The 15,652-nt window shown below is 35.1% G+C and overlaps 1 protein-coding gene across 1 annotated transcript in view; it reads left to right on the top strand.

Annotated features, from left to right (window-relative positions):
* Positions 1–14,968, top strand: part of TMEM26 (transmembrane protein 26) — a 39,269-nt gene extending 24,301 nt beyond the window's left edge. Inside the window, exons 3-6 of the mRNA XM_037496949.2 lie at positions 761–874; positions 2,761–2,981; positions 8,128–8,204; positions 11,123–14,968. Of these exons, the coding sequence (XP_037352846.1) occupies positions 761–874; positions 2,761–2,981; positions 8,128–8,204; positions 11,123–11,547 (837 nt within the window). The 3' untranslated portion in view covers positions 11,548–14,968. The remainder of the gene's footprint in view (positions 1–760; positions 875–2,760; positions 2,982–8,127; positions 8,205–11,122) is intronic.
* The last annotated feature ends 684 nt before the right edge of the window (positions 14,969–15,652 follow it).

Below are 15,652 nucleotides of genomic sequence, written 5' to 3' on the forward strand. Positions count from 1 at the left end.
TCTTCAATCTTATCTATTTATTTTTACCCATTTATAAAATTCTTACTAGCTACAGTTACATTTTCAAGTGCCACCCCTTTTCTTTCAAATATTTTTTCCCCTTCTTTTTCTCTATCACATATTCCCAGCATCTGGCTGGATAAAAATCATACACACTTCACTTGCAGAAATTTTATGCAAAAATGAAGGAGCAAAAAGGAGAAAATGTTATTTATTTTAGTTCTAGTGTAGAGTTTTCTAAATTGACATTAAAGACTTATTTTAATGGATAAAAATGTTAATTATTTCTTGGTTGCCACAGTGCTTATCAGGCAAGATCGAAGTAACTGAATTATTTAAACAAAATAATATTTTAGATAAAGAGGCTCTGGGCAAGAAACAAATCTTAGAATGAATGCTTTGAGCAGGATCACACAAGTTTTAGTGTTGTCATTAATTGCTGGCTTGTTTTGCAGTTGTTTCAGGGTTCAGGAAAGGAATCCCAATGATCAATCCATAAATTCTTCATTTTACCACAATGAACTAAGAATGTCTACAGCCTCATAAAATTGTGGAAAAAATAAGATATATAGGTGACACTCTTATTAATAGAAAGTGGTTTTATATCTCAAGCCTGTGTAATCTGATTTTTGGAAATGTTTATGCATACAGTCTAAATTCCACACATCTACTCAGTGTCTTAGATACAACGGAATTATCTTAAAGTCTACTTATCATGGAATATATTTTTTTGATTTATTGCCTTTTAAAAAATTCTTAGTATTGCAGTAGTCAATCTGAAGAAATGATACAGAATACCAGCAGCAAAGAAGATTTCAATCAAACACTGATGTCAAGTGAAAAAACCAATGGAGCTGATGATCTCATTGAAACGGTGAGAGCTTTTCCCACTGTATATAAAAGGATCTAGCAACTCACCTTTCACTTCCTGAGGATAACATGTTCCATACTTTTCAGCTCTTTCTTTCCTAAAGTGATTTGCCAATTCTTTATTTGGCTCAGTAATTCAAAAAATAATCATATTTTTATATTTAGTAAACATTTAACATACATAAATAGGCATCTATACCTCATGTATTTTAATAGATGTAATTTGCAACATTATGAGACCTTTAACACTTAAATTAGACAAAATATGCACAAAGAGTGATGCATTTGCTTGTGAACGAATGGTATAAGTGAAAGATTGGGAGCTGCCCTATTTTTTTTTTAGGTGTTTATATTAATAAAAGTGGGATGCTTTCCAGCCAAAACAGAATCACTTCTTTATTTTTCACATGCCTGATATTTGGCAAACAACTGTGGTCTATTAGAAAATCATACAAGGGAGAGACCTGAGACCAAGGCACCAACCACTAAACCATCGTTTCAACAAAATAAGCTATTAATTCTATGAGATTTGACATAACTATCTGGTGTTCTAATGGGCGCTCCAGTTATAGTTTTGCTAATATCACTTTGAGAAAATCACTGTATTAAGTTTTGCATCTGATAGTTGTAAATAATAATATTTATTCTGCTAATATGCTTCTCGTTAAAATTAAGTAAGATATATGTGAAGTCTCATAGAAGAAATATAAAGTAGTGTGCAAATGAAAGATTGTTATGTTTCATGCATGGTTTTAGTCAGACTGCAACCTCCCTTGTTTTTTTATCTTCCTTTGCACTTGACATCAGCAAGTGAGCAGAAAGGATAAATAGATTTTGCACAAATATAGGTAAGTCACTCATATAATTAGTTAGAATCACTATCCAACATTATGCTTTAAAACTTGTTTAGAGGGCCACCCCAGTGGCACAGCGGGTTGAGCACAGCGCTATGAAACTGTCCGCAGCCTCTGCAGCGCCGGTTCGATTCCCACCCAGCCAGGGAGAGACCCACATGGCATGGCAGACCTCTCTTGTCTCTCCCGCTGCTCCCCTCAGCAATGTGTTTCAGTCACTCTGCCTGTTCTGCTCTCCACTCTGTCTCTGGTGAATTCTCTCACCCTCCCGCTACTCTGGCCTGTACCCCAGTTCTTGTATAAATAAAAATAAATCTTAAAAAAAAAACTTATTTAGAAATTAAGTGAGCAAGAGAGGTCATCTGGAATACATGAATGAAATAAAGTTTCCTGAGTCCAGGAATAATGGTTGAATAAAATTCATTTGATGGTCTATGGATTTTTGAATAACATGTTAAAATAGTCATAATAAAAATAGTAACTTTATAGTTAGTTTCTTTACTTTAGGTTTAGGTAATGAGGTTAGGTGATAAACATTATTTTTTTTTCTCATTTGATATAGTAGTGTTTTAAAGAATAAAAAATGGAGAAGATTTATATCATGATAAATTGCTAGATAAGTAAATTCAGAGTTGAAATCTGTAGAAGAAAAATTAGCAACTTTTTGTGACTTTAATATGGAATTTAAAAATTTTTGCAATGTGGTATAATTTGTTATGGAATAAAATAAAATGAGAAGTAATCTATAAAACATTGTAAAATTGAGTTTTTAAATATCATCTAGTACAATCTAACTGGCAAATGGAAGTTTTAAATTACTTCCAATTATAAGACTGCCTCATTTTAAGAACCATATTAAGTTTTTCTCAGATTGTTCAGCTAATAGGAATTTTGCTTTCTTTAGTAAGTAAGGAAGCATTTTCTGAATATGATCTTCCATAAAAGCTAACTTGATTAAAACCATGGTGAAGAAGGCATCTCTTTCTATGGTGGTAGTTTCTAATTCTTGTGTCTGCATGACATTTCTGTTAAACAGGCCAAAGTGTTTGTAAATAACTTATCTACAGTGTGTGAGAAAGTTTGGACTCTGGGACTCCATCAGACATTCCTGCTAATGCTAATAATTGGAAGATGGCTTCTACCCATTGGAGGTGGGATCACTCGAGATCAACTCTCTCAACTTCTCCTTATGTTTGTGGGGACAGCTGCTGACATACTGGAATTCACAAGTGAGACTCTGGAAGAACAAAATGTGAGGTAAGCAGAAGCTGTGATGCAAAGACCTTTTCAAGGTCAGATCCACACAGCTGTCTCTGCTCTATTATTTATATTCTGCATAAGTAAGAATTTTCAGTATATCATGTCTACAATAGTAGAATCATAGGATTTACTGCTGATCAGATACAAATCAGTTACAAATCCAGATATATAAAGAAAGTTTCTGGTAGAAAAAAAGAGCAAAAATAATATTTTAAGGGTGAGAACAGAAAAGTTCTGCACACATGCATTATCACAGGCTAGGCAGGACCATGGTTATTTGAAAATTTTCTGGAGGTGAAATGATGATCCCTAGTTCCCCTTTTACATTCTCAACTGTCTAGGAATGTAACCAATAACAAGATTCTCTTTTAGAGGACACCACAGCCACAATTCCAAGAAAGCACCTGGACGAAACATGGAAAAATCGCTCGACTCTCTAGTTGGGTGTGAATGGCAAGTGGGGCAGATTAAGTTTTATTTTACTAAATTTTATTTTCAGTCAGTTTTGTGTCCAAGTTAAGTGCCCAAAGGCTTTCTAGTGTAGAGCCTATAAATTAAAACTTATTGAGTTGGTTCTTTTATTTTTGCCACAAGCAAATAAACTCAGAATCCATGATCACATCTGTTTATGGAACTACTTTCTTACCATTAGGGATTTAAGTCTCAGTGCCTGAATGTACTTTCAGCTTGGGTTGTTTTGCACTAAGCTATAAAAATAAATTGGAATGAGGCTGGCTTTTAATGCTACGGTTTACTTTATGCTGTGTTCCTTGAACAATGAAACATAAAGCTGAGCAAAATAAACTAGCTTAGTGAGTAAACTTAATAGTCAAATTAAGGCACAAAGAATTTCTGTAACAATAGGTTACCTTACATGAGCATTTTGCTTCATTTATACTAATTTTTATACCTTATTAAGCAGACATAGAATTTTAAAGAGAATCCCTTTCAAGTTGATGTATTATTCTCAAATATTTGTTTTAGTTTTGTAGTATTAATACTCTGAATTTGGTTGATACTTTCACATGGTATACAGATTTTCAGATACTTTAGGACACACCATAATGGGGTTACAAGAAAAAGAATTGATGACAGTACATAAAACTAATAAATAACGGAACCGTGGTACGAACACGGCAATTTAAAGACAACTAACTACACCTAGATAGAAAGAAGCACATACCTATAAATATCAGGGGAGACGACAGGGACACAGGGTAGGAGATAGGTTTTCAGGAGGGATATGTTTTGTGGGAACGTTAATAAAGTTGCAAGACATATCAAACTTGGCTATCTTAATAGCCGGTTGAGTAGACCCAACCACAAGTGACCCTAAGGTGCACTTCATAGATCAATGTTTGCAATTAGGTATTGAATATTAAATGTTAATAAATAAAATAAAAATTTTCCAGCAAAAAAAGAAAACCTTGAACAATCATAATATATTTATTCATTCACTAAGCATTGACACATTAGCTGGTATGTGCCAGGCAATGTGTTAGGAAAAGATTGGGGAACAAATGGTGAGTTAGTGATGAGTAAAAGAACACAGGATCCTCTCCTAAACCAGGCAATTTCAATCCATCAGTTTCTACTGCTATTTACAAATTAATCTGAACACTTTATAAATCTCTTTTTTTAACTCTAATTTTGAATTTGATTCATGTCCCAACAATGGGGTTGAATAATTGTGTCATGGTGTCATGGTTTTTGTTTTCAAATTTCTTTTCAGGTGTTGCTCTCAAACTGAAACACTTGTTTTTCGTAAACTTCATTGTTTCAGTGACCTGTCCTCTCAACTCTGCTCCCACATTCCTGTGTTGTTCTAAGAGTTTTATATATTTAATATGTAAAATCCAATAATTGTTATCATCACATTCTCATATTGATGATGGAAAACTAAAGCATAGCTCATATTTATATAGCTATTAAATTATCTATTTGGTATTTTATCTCTCTAGAAGAGTGGAAGCTATATTTGAACTCTGGCAACCTAGTGTAAGAGCTCAAGCTTTACCACTGCTCTCTGCTGCTGCCTTGCAGATAAAATGCACATAAGTATTTGGTAGAATTATTTTAGTAGTTTGGGATTAAAAGACGCTTCACAGTGGCCATTTATTGAAAAATCTATTTTACATCTGTTGCAAAATCCTCTCAAAAGTTTTCTCAATAATTTTTGTCTGGACTTTGAAAATTTTCACTATTAGAGAATATACTCACTCCAGAGGCAATTCATTTAATTTTGACTTATTAGAAGGTACTGTCCTCTATTTTGATGAAATTTGGATTTCTAAGGTGCAACTAAAATCCTTTAAACTTGAATTGAACCTATAAAGTCACAAAAATCATTTTAATTCCTTTTTCCCATGAAAACTCTTAAAGTGTATGAAATAAAGTTTTAAAGGACTCTTTTCTTATTTTCTTTCTCTTGGACTATCCCATATATAACATGACTGAGTTTTTATCACCCAAGTGATAAAATGTTTTGGGGCCAAATTTTTGGATAAAAAACTTTATAAATTTCCTTCCTAAAATATGAAGCACAACACATAATATCTCAAATATATTGCAACCATTACAGAACAGTGCCAAAACTTTCCATTTAATTCATGGAAATAGTATAGTACAATAGCTTTCTATTATACTAAACACTTCTTTTTTTTTTAATATTAAACACTTCTAGTTTTTTGAAGAGTGTAAGCCTAGTTTCCTCACTGAGCAAATAGGTATGACAGTACACCAATTTTGTTCAGTTGGTATTAAGTGTTAAACAGGAAGGTGACAGGCACATAGAAGAACTGAGAAACTGTAGGTAAAATATTTAAATTCTGGACCTCATCGAAAGTGTATTATATATAGACATTGACATTACAAAGAAGGGAAATTATAGACTGCATTCCTGAGGCATTTCCATTTAAGATTCTACACTTTATACTTCTTGTGCAGCAGTCTGTGATTGTATTCGATTTTGGAAAATCATAAATCATGTCACACTGTAGATTCATAATTTGATAATAGCAAGGAAAAATCCTTGAGCTTATTTTTATGGCTGCTGCTGTGAAATGTTACTTGTTTTGTCCTATTCTAGGTCATCTAGTTTAAATCCTGTCAAGATCCTTTGGGATCCTGATGGTATCTTCAAGGTACTGGTTTCCCATCCAAGCTCCATGTCATACATGTCTTCCATCAATGCTGGCAGTCAAATCATTGATGAAATACAAAGTATAGCAGGGTTAAAGGCAAAGTCTGCAGCAACCCACTAGAGATCCCTTTGGGGAGTAATTTACATAACTAGGAATCCACCTAGCAGTACTCAAATCCAGAACTTTCTTGATTTTTTTTTTTTTAATAAGAACACTATGGCAGAGGCCTCCTATGAAGACACAACCTATGAAGTTGTCTGCAACCACTGCAGCACAAGTGCAATTCCCAGGCAGAGAGCAACCCACATGGCACAGCAGACCTCTCCTTACTCGCCCACTGCTCACCTCAGCAGTGTATTTCAGTCAATCTGCCAGTTCTGCTCCCCTCTCTGTCTCTGGTGAATCCTCTCACCCTCCACACCTCTGGCCTGTACCCCTGTTCTTGTATGCTTAAATAAATAAATCTTTTAAAAAAAGAGCACTATGGCAGGCTTGATTACATTCAAATGTATATTAATTTATAAATCATTACCTGCATGGCAATCTTAACTTTATCTTAAAAAAAAAAGGGAATAATCTAAGTTCAGTGCAATTGTTCTTTGGAAAACTTTGCTGAGTTTAGTAAATATTGCCTTCAATAAGGGATCTCAGAAATCTTTAAAATAATTACTTAAGTGATCTGACTGGGGATTAATAGTAAATGTGCCTTGTGTAGTTTATGATGCATTTCTCCTTTATTTTAAAAGCTAACACTTCATTTTTTCTCTGCTGGCTTTATTTCCATTAACTGATAAAACAGGTAATGGTGGCCTAGAAATCTCATTTACGAATACTTTCAGAGTTTTAAATCTAATTTTTCAGGCCCTCAACACTCACAACATTTAAAAACATCTCTTACAATCACCTCATTTGAGTTGGTTTCAATTACTCTTCCCTGATGCTTTTCTCTCCATCTCCAATCTGAAAATATTTTTTATAGTGAAATTGGCAACAAAATATTTATTATACTACTAACTTCAAATTAATAATTTCCTTTGCATTTTTGCTGTAAAAAGTGACTTTAATATTTCTTTAATATACTTTGCATATTTTGTAACCACGTCTCTTTCTGATTTTAGTCTTCCAAGACTATTCTCTTAGAACAATGACATCTGTAGATTTGTCAAGTATGGACCCTTCTTTTGTACATACAACAATTCCTTCCACAAAATACGTCTAGTGTTTAATATTTTCCAGCTACTCTTCCAAGCACTAGAGATACAGTGGTAAATGAAACTCACATAGTCTTTGCCTTACATCTAACTTTAAAATTAGTCTTACAGGGCCTCCCTGGTGGCATAAGGGGTTAAGATGCAACCTATGAAGATATTCGCAGCTTCTGCAGCACGGGTTCTATCCCTGGCCAGGGAGCTACCCACATGGCGCAGCAGACCTCTCCTGACTTGCCCTCTGCTCCCCTCAGCAGTGTATTTCATTCAATCTGACTGTTCAGTCCCCCACTCTGTCTCTGGTGAATCCTCTCACCCACCCCCCCACACCTCTGGGTACCCCACATCTTGTATGCATAAATAAATAAGCCTTTAAAAAATTAGAGTTACAATCATAGAATAATTTCATTTGTTCTTGAAATTTCTTGAAGTCAGTGCTGAATGTATAGGTCCTGCCTATTTTTTTCCCCTAGTCTTTCTCTTCCATAATGTTTCCATAATTTTGAAAAACTAAAGACAGTAAAACGGGACTCAGAGCTTTTGCCATAAATCACACAGATGTTGGTACATGTGAAATTTGGGTTTGAAGTCTTAGATGTTTTGTTTTTTACTTGTTTTTCATTATTCCACTTTAATCATCCATAGATTGTTGATGGATTTCTTATACTACCAAGATATTATGGCAGTTCTCACTGGCTCATTAGGGTATAATCAAGTGTGAGAAAAAAAGAAACAATTTTCTACATATAATTCAATTTTTATTACTAATTTAAAGCTTGATCTGCATTCTAGGAATAGTCCTGTCTTAGTCTATGCCATCCTTGTCATATGGACCTGGAGTATGCTGCAGTTCCCACTCGACCTGGCAGGTAGGTGTGTTGAAGTTTGCTCAAAGAAATAGAAGCTTCTAACTCTCAACTGTAAATTGTAGTAAAACTAAGGAAGCCTTTGAGAAGATTGTCATATTTTATGATTTTGAGATCTCACTGTTAATTCCAGTTCAGCTTAGATGAAAAGCAGATTGAATCTTAGGAAAGCCATAAGCAGGTCTACTCTGGAGCACAGTGAGCCTGAGATTAGTGGGTAGATAAGAGCACAGTTTTACACTCACTTCAGACAGTGGTTCTGTCACTTAATGGTGTGTAAAACCTCCTGCAAATTAGTTAATACATTCTGTACCTCAGTTTTTTTCATTCATGAAATGGGGGTGATGATCATAGTTGCTAGGGTGGTGAGTTTTTGTGCGATTAGATATCATTTGTGAAGGGCTTAATGCATTGTTTCCAGGCATATAAATGTCATGTCCTGATGTTTTTGAAGAGGTCATTTTCAATCCTTTGTCATACTCATGTATTAAAATATTAGAGAGAGTAAGAGCAGCTTCAGGGCTACATAGAAAACTGAAATTTTCCTCAGAAGTGGCCAATGGCATCCCCTTGGTCTTTCTTTTAAAAAGACATAAACCTTAACAGGTTGCATGAGCAAATTGTTTCCAGGCATTTCATACAAACCAAATGTGGCTATATAAATTTAAATTAAATAAAAAAAATAAAATTCACTTCCTCAGTCACACTACCCACATTTAAAGTGTGCAATTGCCACATAGCATAGATATAGAATGTTCTGTCATCTCATAATTTCAAGAAACACTGTATTTTTGATTTGGGAATTCTCTTGGATGCCATTTTATTCTAAAGAAATTCTAAGACTTAATAATTTTATTTTCCTTAAATCTAACTTTGGTTTATGGCACTTTTTCTCTTGGCCTCAAGATTAGAATTAATCTTTGGACAGATATTTAATCTTTGCCACAATTTTTTTTCACTTATTTTAAGAGGTCCAGAAGATTCAGAAGCTATTTTTCCCTTTAGCATCCACTTTCTGAAACAAAATTGTCTTTAGAATCAAGGGAGAGGCCATGACTTTTTGGAAATTCCAAAAACCTAATTAGCAGTTAATAATATGTGCTTATAAAACACACACACACATACACACACACACACACGCACCCCTCATAATTTGCCCTAGCAGTTACTCTATGCTACTGGTCAATTAGTGTCTTCTGACAGAATATTAGGCACCATATTTTAGAGGTTGAGTAAGTCAAAGGAGGTCTTCTGAGAATCATCTGCTGATCCTACATTCTTATTATTCTAAATTCTTAGAAAAGGTTATTATTGATTCTGTACTAGGTTTTATTTACTTATTTATTTATTTACTTATGCCATTTACACTGTTGATCCTCACCCTCCCCTCCCATATCTTGTGGTTTATAGGCTTGCTAAGAAAATTTTTATTTAAGAAAGAAATTTTGTAAACTTTCAGGGGTGATAATGTTATGCAGCTGTTTGCAAAACAAAGACCAAATGTTACTGCTGACTAAATCACTATTGTATTTTACAACAAACAGAGCATTATGTTCACCGTATCAAAGCAGCTTCATAATATTTGCAGGATCCAGTAGATGAAGGCATTCTTTGTTTGAAAACTCAAATGGAGGGCTTCATTATTCTAAAAGGATTATTTTTTTGCCCTTGACCTTGAATTAAATTTACATTTTAGAAATTAAAACAAAAAGGTTCATCTGTTGATTGGACTGCCTTTGTTCAACTGGAAAATCAATAATTACACCCAGTCCGTTTTGTAAACTGTGAGACAAAACCATAAGGAATTAGACAAAATAAAATAACAATGGCATTTATTTGGGCTTTTTTCTCCTACCAATTAGAAAAATATAATTAACATGAATTATGTTTGAATTTGAATATAAATACTTGAATTTTTACAACACAGTTTACACATATGGCCATATCAGTCTGCCAGTAAATAGGTAGATCCCAGAGAGGATACAGAAGGATCTGGACCATAAACTTAGCAGTCAGGTAGGTCTCATACCGCAAGTGAATGAGAGAGTAAGAAAGCAGAGGAGCCCACTGATGTTATTGTCATCAGTCAATGAAGAGGGGACCCCTCTCCTCATATACATCATTTGCTACCATTTTTCTAAGTAGAAAACTAAAGTCCAGCCAGCTTAAATAATTTGACCAGCATCTCTCTGCTAGAACATCAGGGAGCCAGAGAGGTTGTCTGGCTTCCTGACTGGAAGCCTGGAACAATCAGCTATGCATACTCTCTATACTGCATATCCTAAAGACAGGCATGGTTTCCTTTATTCTCCCTAACCTGGTTAATTTTGCTTTCCCCATGTGTGAGAACTAGAAGGTAATCTGAATTGTTTTTACATGGATGAAAGAGAGAGTTGGCTTTCTTCCGTGAGTCTTACTCGAATTATAACAGATGATCGATTTTAAATGGTGAATGATCAAAGATGTTCAATGGCAGCAAGGTTTCCCGTGGTCTATCCAGAATTAAATTACATATTAAATTAAATCATTAACTACAACACCCGTTCTGGATGACTTGTCCCATTTCATTCTTTTTTTTTTTTTTTTGTAAGATTTATTTATGCATACAAGAACTGGGGTACAGACCAGAGGTGTAGGGAGTGAGAGCATTCACTAGAGACAGAGCAGGGAGCAGAACAGGCAGAGGGACTGAAAACACTGCTGAGGGGAGCAGCAGGCGAGTCAAGAGAGGTCTGCTGCACCATGGCTGGCTGGGTCCCTGGCTGGCTGGGGCTCGAACTCATGCTGCAGAGGCTGCAGACAGCTTCATAGTTTGCGTCTTAACCCCTTGCGCCACCAGAGAGTCCCATCCCCGTTTCATTCTGTCTTACGTTTCTACATTTCAGAGGTATGAAGTTAACTGGTGTGTCTTGTGTTTTCAGTACAGCATGTGGTGTGCCCCTCATCAGTGACATCAAGGAACTTCCCCAGTCTGTTCTTCTGCCAGTACAGTGCCGATCTATGGAACATTGGAATCAGCGTCTTCATACAAGATGGTCCTTTCCTTGTTGTGCGTCTAATACTGATGACCTATTTCAAAGTGATAAACCAGATGCTGGTGTTCTTTGCTGCAAAGAATTTCCTTGTGGTGGTGTTACAGCTCTACCGCTTGATAGTGCTGGCTCTGGATGTCCGTGCTTCCTTGCAGAATCAACTGGAAGGCCTGAAAGGAGGGCACAATGGCCCAGGTCAAGTAGCTGAGAGCAGGGTCTCACCTGGGCACTGGGAAGGTGGTTCTAAGGAAGGCTCGGATATACCTCTGCGGGTCTCATCAGGGACCTCCGAGGACTCTCACTCCACACCTTAGTTATTTATTGACAGCAACATGTGATGCAACTGGATCATGTGATTTTTCTGGTTCTTCTTAAAGACAGAATCTTCCTATCTTTTTTTTAATCCTGTTATATAATAATTTTCAAAAGAACAACATAAAAAGTGATCTTAAACCAAAGCTCAGAAATTTTCTTTTTTCAGCTGAATGGAAGGAACTTTGCTTAGTGGCTATAGCTACAACTTCTGTGTGATGGTATCAGATGTTATAGTTGTTCAACGACTAAGTGATTTGTTTTTCTTGAACTGTTTAAAAAGCTATGGACAGGGTTACAGTGACATGCCCTCAAAAGATTTAGTGCAGACAAACTGTCGCGGCTGTTACCTGAAAATAGAGAAGCTTTGAACTTTGGCTCCATTGTCAGAATATCTCTTCTGATCTTTTCTGCAATGTCCCTTTGACATTAAAAAAAAAAAATTGTACATTCAGTGAATGCAGAACAAATGAAGGGAAAATGCCTTTAAAATTACCTCACTGTAGGCTGGAAGCAGTGAAAATCTCGGCCTAGCTTCCATAGCGTTGAGAGACCTCTTCATCGCTGCACAGACCTTCCCAGGAAAATCATTTTTCTGGGCTGATGTGGTATTCTATCATGGCTCACTTTTACAGAAATTTTATTGCTTTTGGCTTGGACATTGCAAAATTCACAGCAAGCCATTTCGATTACATATCTACTGGTTGCATGGCAGGAAATACTGGTAAAATGCTAGCAAAGTCAAAATTTCCACTCCGAACATGGTTTGTGGTATTTGTCAGTATTTTTCTTACCTCTGCTTTACCATTTTCTATATTAACAAGTTGAATTATATGGACTGAGTCCAGGGAACGCTGAAGTAGTGAATGAAGGTATTTTAGTTGCCACAGTTTCTGGTGTCTTTCTGCCAGGAGTAGCTTAAGCCTCCCTGAACTGCCACTACTACAGATGGCCTTTGGTCTCAGGAAGATGCTGGTGATGGAGACTCGCATCAGCCTTACCCACAGTCATTGTCCTTGATTAACTGATAGAGTCAGAACATGCCACAGAATTATAAAAATCAAGGAAATTCCTTTTACTTTTCTAAAGCCAAATTCCTTTTCCCAGTATTAAAATAACCATTCTTCCCCTTTATAAACTTTTGTATTTCCAGAAGGAGGTGATTCAGAACCTTTAAAAATGATTTTTGCTTTTTAACAGGTAGAATGAAAATCCCCTGCCTACATAGGAGTAACAATATGAAGCAAACAGTTTCAAAACTCTTATTTTAAGGTTCAAGGCATAATTCCTCCCTGTTGTTATGCTCAGGAATTCAAAGGGTAATTAAAGACAAAGCAGGGTATGACTTTAAATCTGATGTGACCTATGACAACCAGTTGGAACAACCTGATTTAACTATAGATCTCTGTGTCACATGATATTTGTTTAAACATTTGGTAGGAAAATTCCGTTTTCATACAAAGAAATGAAATCTTCAGTGCCTTCTCATGTTTCTTTCTTTTGTTGCCTGTGTTTTAACAATATGATGATTGTAAAATTACTCATGAAACTAATGGACTAAGTTTCCAATTCCCCACAATAATTTTTGAAAGTTTAAATCAGGAAATTATATTTACATAAAGAACTTGACAACTTTTAAGGGCATGTTATTTAAAATGCTTAGCAATTGAAAACAAAATAATAACTGCTATTTATAAAAATGCCTCAGCAGAATCTGTTTTTATGTTGACTATTTTATGTTGAGTGTTTTCCTCCACAACATGTATGTGCTGCTTATTATTGCAGATTTGCTCATGGCATACTTTTCATATTTCGATTTTTTTCTTCCAGCAAAACAAACATTGGGCCTCTAAAAATAGATAAAGTATAAAGTAGTACGGCTGTAGCAAAGATATTTTAAATACTTTCAAATCTGAGACTTGGCTTGGCTTCATGAATGAGTTTCTAGCATTTGAGTAAATTTTTTTGTAATTAGCACTCCTCCAAAAGCCTGGGAAATAGAAAGCTCGTCCAGAGTCTAGCTTTACTTTGTGTGCCAGGAAGGCAAAAAGCACCGAGGACTAAGTCAGCTATTAATGGTGGCAAAAATAGACACTAGCTCTGCAAGATTTTCCAGGAAAGTCTGCTAAGGGCAGCATTTGTTAACTGCCAGTACGCTCAGTCTCACTGACTGTTTTCATCGTGGGGAAAAAAAATCTGTATTCATTTAGTTTATTTAAAACTGAAACCTAAGTCTGGGTTTTAGCCTTAGGATCTTTGATGAAAAGTTTAAAATGTATTTAATTTTGTGTTTTTATGATAGATTGCTAAGCATTGCAATGTTAGAAAACATCCAAGTGCTTGCTATAAAGTGGCTAGAACAGCAGTTACCACCCATATGTTGACATCTTGGGACTTGCTTCCATTTTATTTGTAATAAGATAACTGACTCAGCTCATTTGTATAATACGGTGAACGCCACGCCTCTCTACCATCCTCCACAGACATAGAACACTCCAGCCTGCAGTCATGAAGATAGTGGCTGTCTGTTACCATTGGTGCTGTTGTTATTGTTGATGTTGTTATTTAATTGCTTGCTTAAAACTTAATCAAATGTTCTTCCTAAAAATGCTTCATTCCACTTGTAAGAAAGCACCATGTACTGTGTAGATGCTGTGTAAAAACACACCTCATAACCATCTTGTGGGTTTTCTTTTACTGGATGAGTCTCAGAGGACATGACTGGACATGGCAAGATTATCGTGTTAATTTTTATTTAATCTGGAACTGAAAACATAAGTGAATCAAAATTTGTACTGGCCGATAACATTCTTTCTAACTCTTCCAAATTGAAGATTCTTACACAAATTTATGAGTTGGCTCTGTTGTAGCTTCAAGATCAGAAAGATATGGCCAAAGATATCAGGATTCACTATTGTACTATTGTAATATGAATTGTTTCAATCATGATTAATAGAATTTTTTCATAGTCCTGGGAAGGCACACATGGTAGTGCACATGCTTTAGGATTTTTACCTGGGTTACAGAGTTCAGCATTGACTTTTGTTATCTTTAGCCCTTAATCTCAATGACTCTTCATCAACTCTTCCATTAAAAGACAGAAAAAATTGCAAAAAGCTAAACCTCTCTCCATATCCACTTTACTCCAGTGAGATGTTGAAATATTGCAGAAGCACGGAGACATAAGTAAAAACTCAAATTGTCTTGAATTATAAGAAGAGACTGTTATTTTTGTTCTAATTTCAAACTTTGCTTTCTACTTACTGGACATTCTGATCTACTCTCAGAAACATCTGACGGGTTAAACTAGGCAGCTGGGGGATGTTTATGGCTTGAAGGCTTCAAATAACTTTCCTTGTGATGGGAGTAACTCTAAACAATGTTTGAATAATCAACTGTTGTAATCTTATATTTTATGGGTATCTATCCTCTGAATCTTTCTTATTAGAAGATTTTATAAAAATATTTTCTCAAAACTATTTATATTTTATACTATTTTGCTATGAATGACCTTTGTATTTTATGAAATACATTAAATAGTTTGTATACAACTTTATCTTAACAACTATTTTTTTGCTTGCATTTTTGATCTTTGTTCTCAAGTATAATTCATGTCATTCAATTTTTAGGCTTTGGTTTTAAAAAATCTTGATCTATTTAGAATATGACTAAAACGGCATTTCAAACTTGTGAGGAAAGATTGACCAATTTTATAAATGGTTGAAAAATTCTGCAAACCATCTGGAAAAAATAAAGTTAGATCTTTATCTCACGCAATATATAGAAATAAATTCCAGATGGATTAAAGATCTAAATGGAAAAGTGAAAACTATAAAATATTAGAAGAAAACATGGAATATGTCTTTAGCAATTGGTGCATAGGAATACCTCCCAAAGAAAGACACGATAATTTTTTCTACATAAGGATTTAAAATGTCTGCGTGGCACAAGATATCATGAATACATGATGATTATCTTCTTTTCTGGAAAAAGATGTGAATGCAGTCAGACATGAGGAAAGAAAGGCATAGAAATTAGAAAGGAAGAAACAAAATGATTATTTACTTATAGAAGACTGAGTCTTGATCATCTAAGAAAATACATAGA

This window comes from Talpa occidentalis, unplaced genomic scaffold (genome assembly GCF_014898055.3).
Source record: "Talpa occidentalis isolate TD23 unplaced genomic scaffold, MPIMG_talOcc4v2.1 talOcc4.8, whole genome shotgun sequence".
NCBI classification, from domain to species: Eukaryota; Metazoa; Chordata; class Mammalia; order Eulipotyphla; family Talpidae; genus Talpa; species Talpa occidentalis.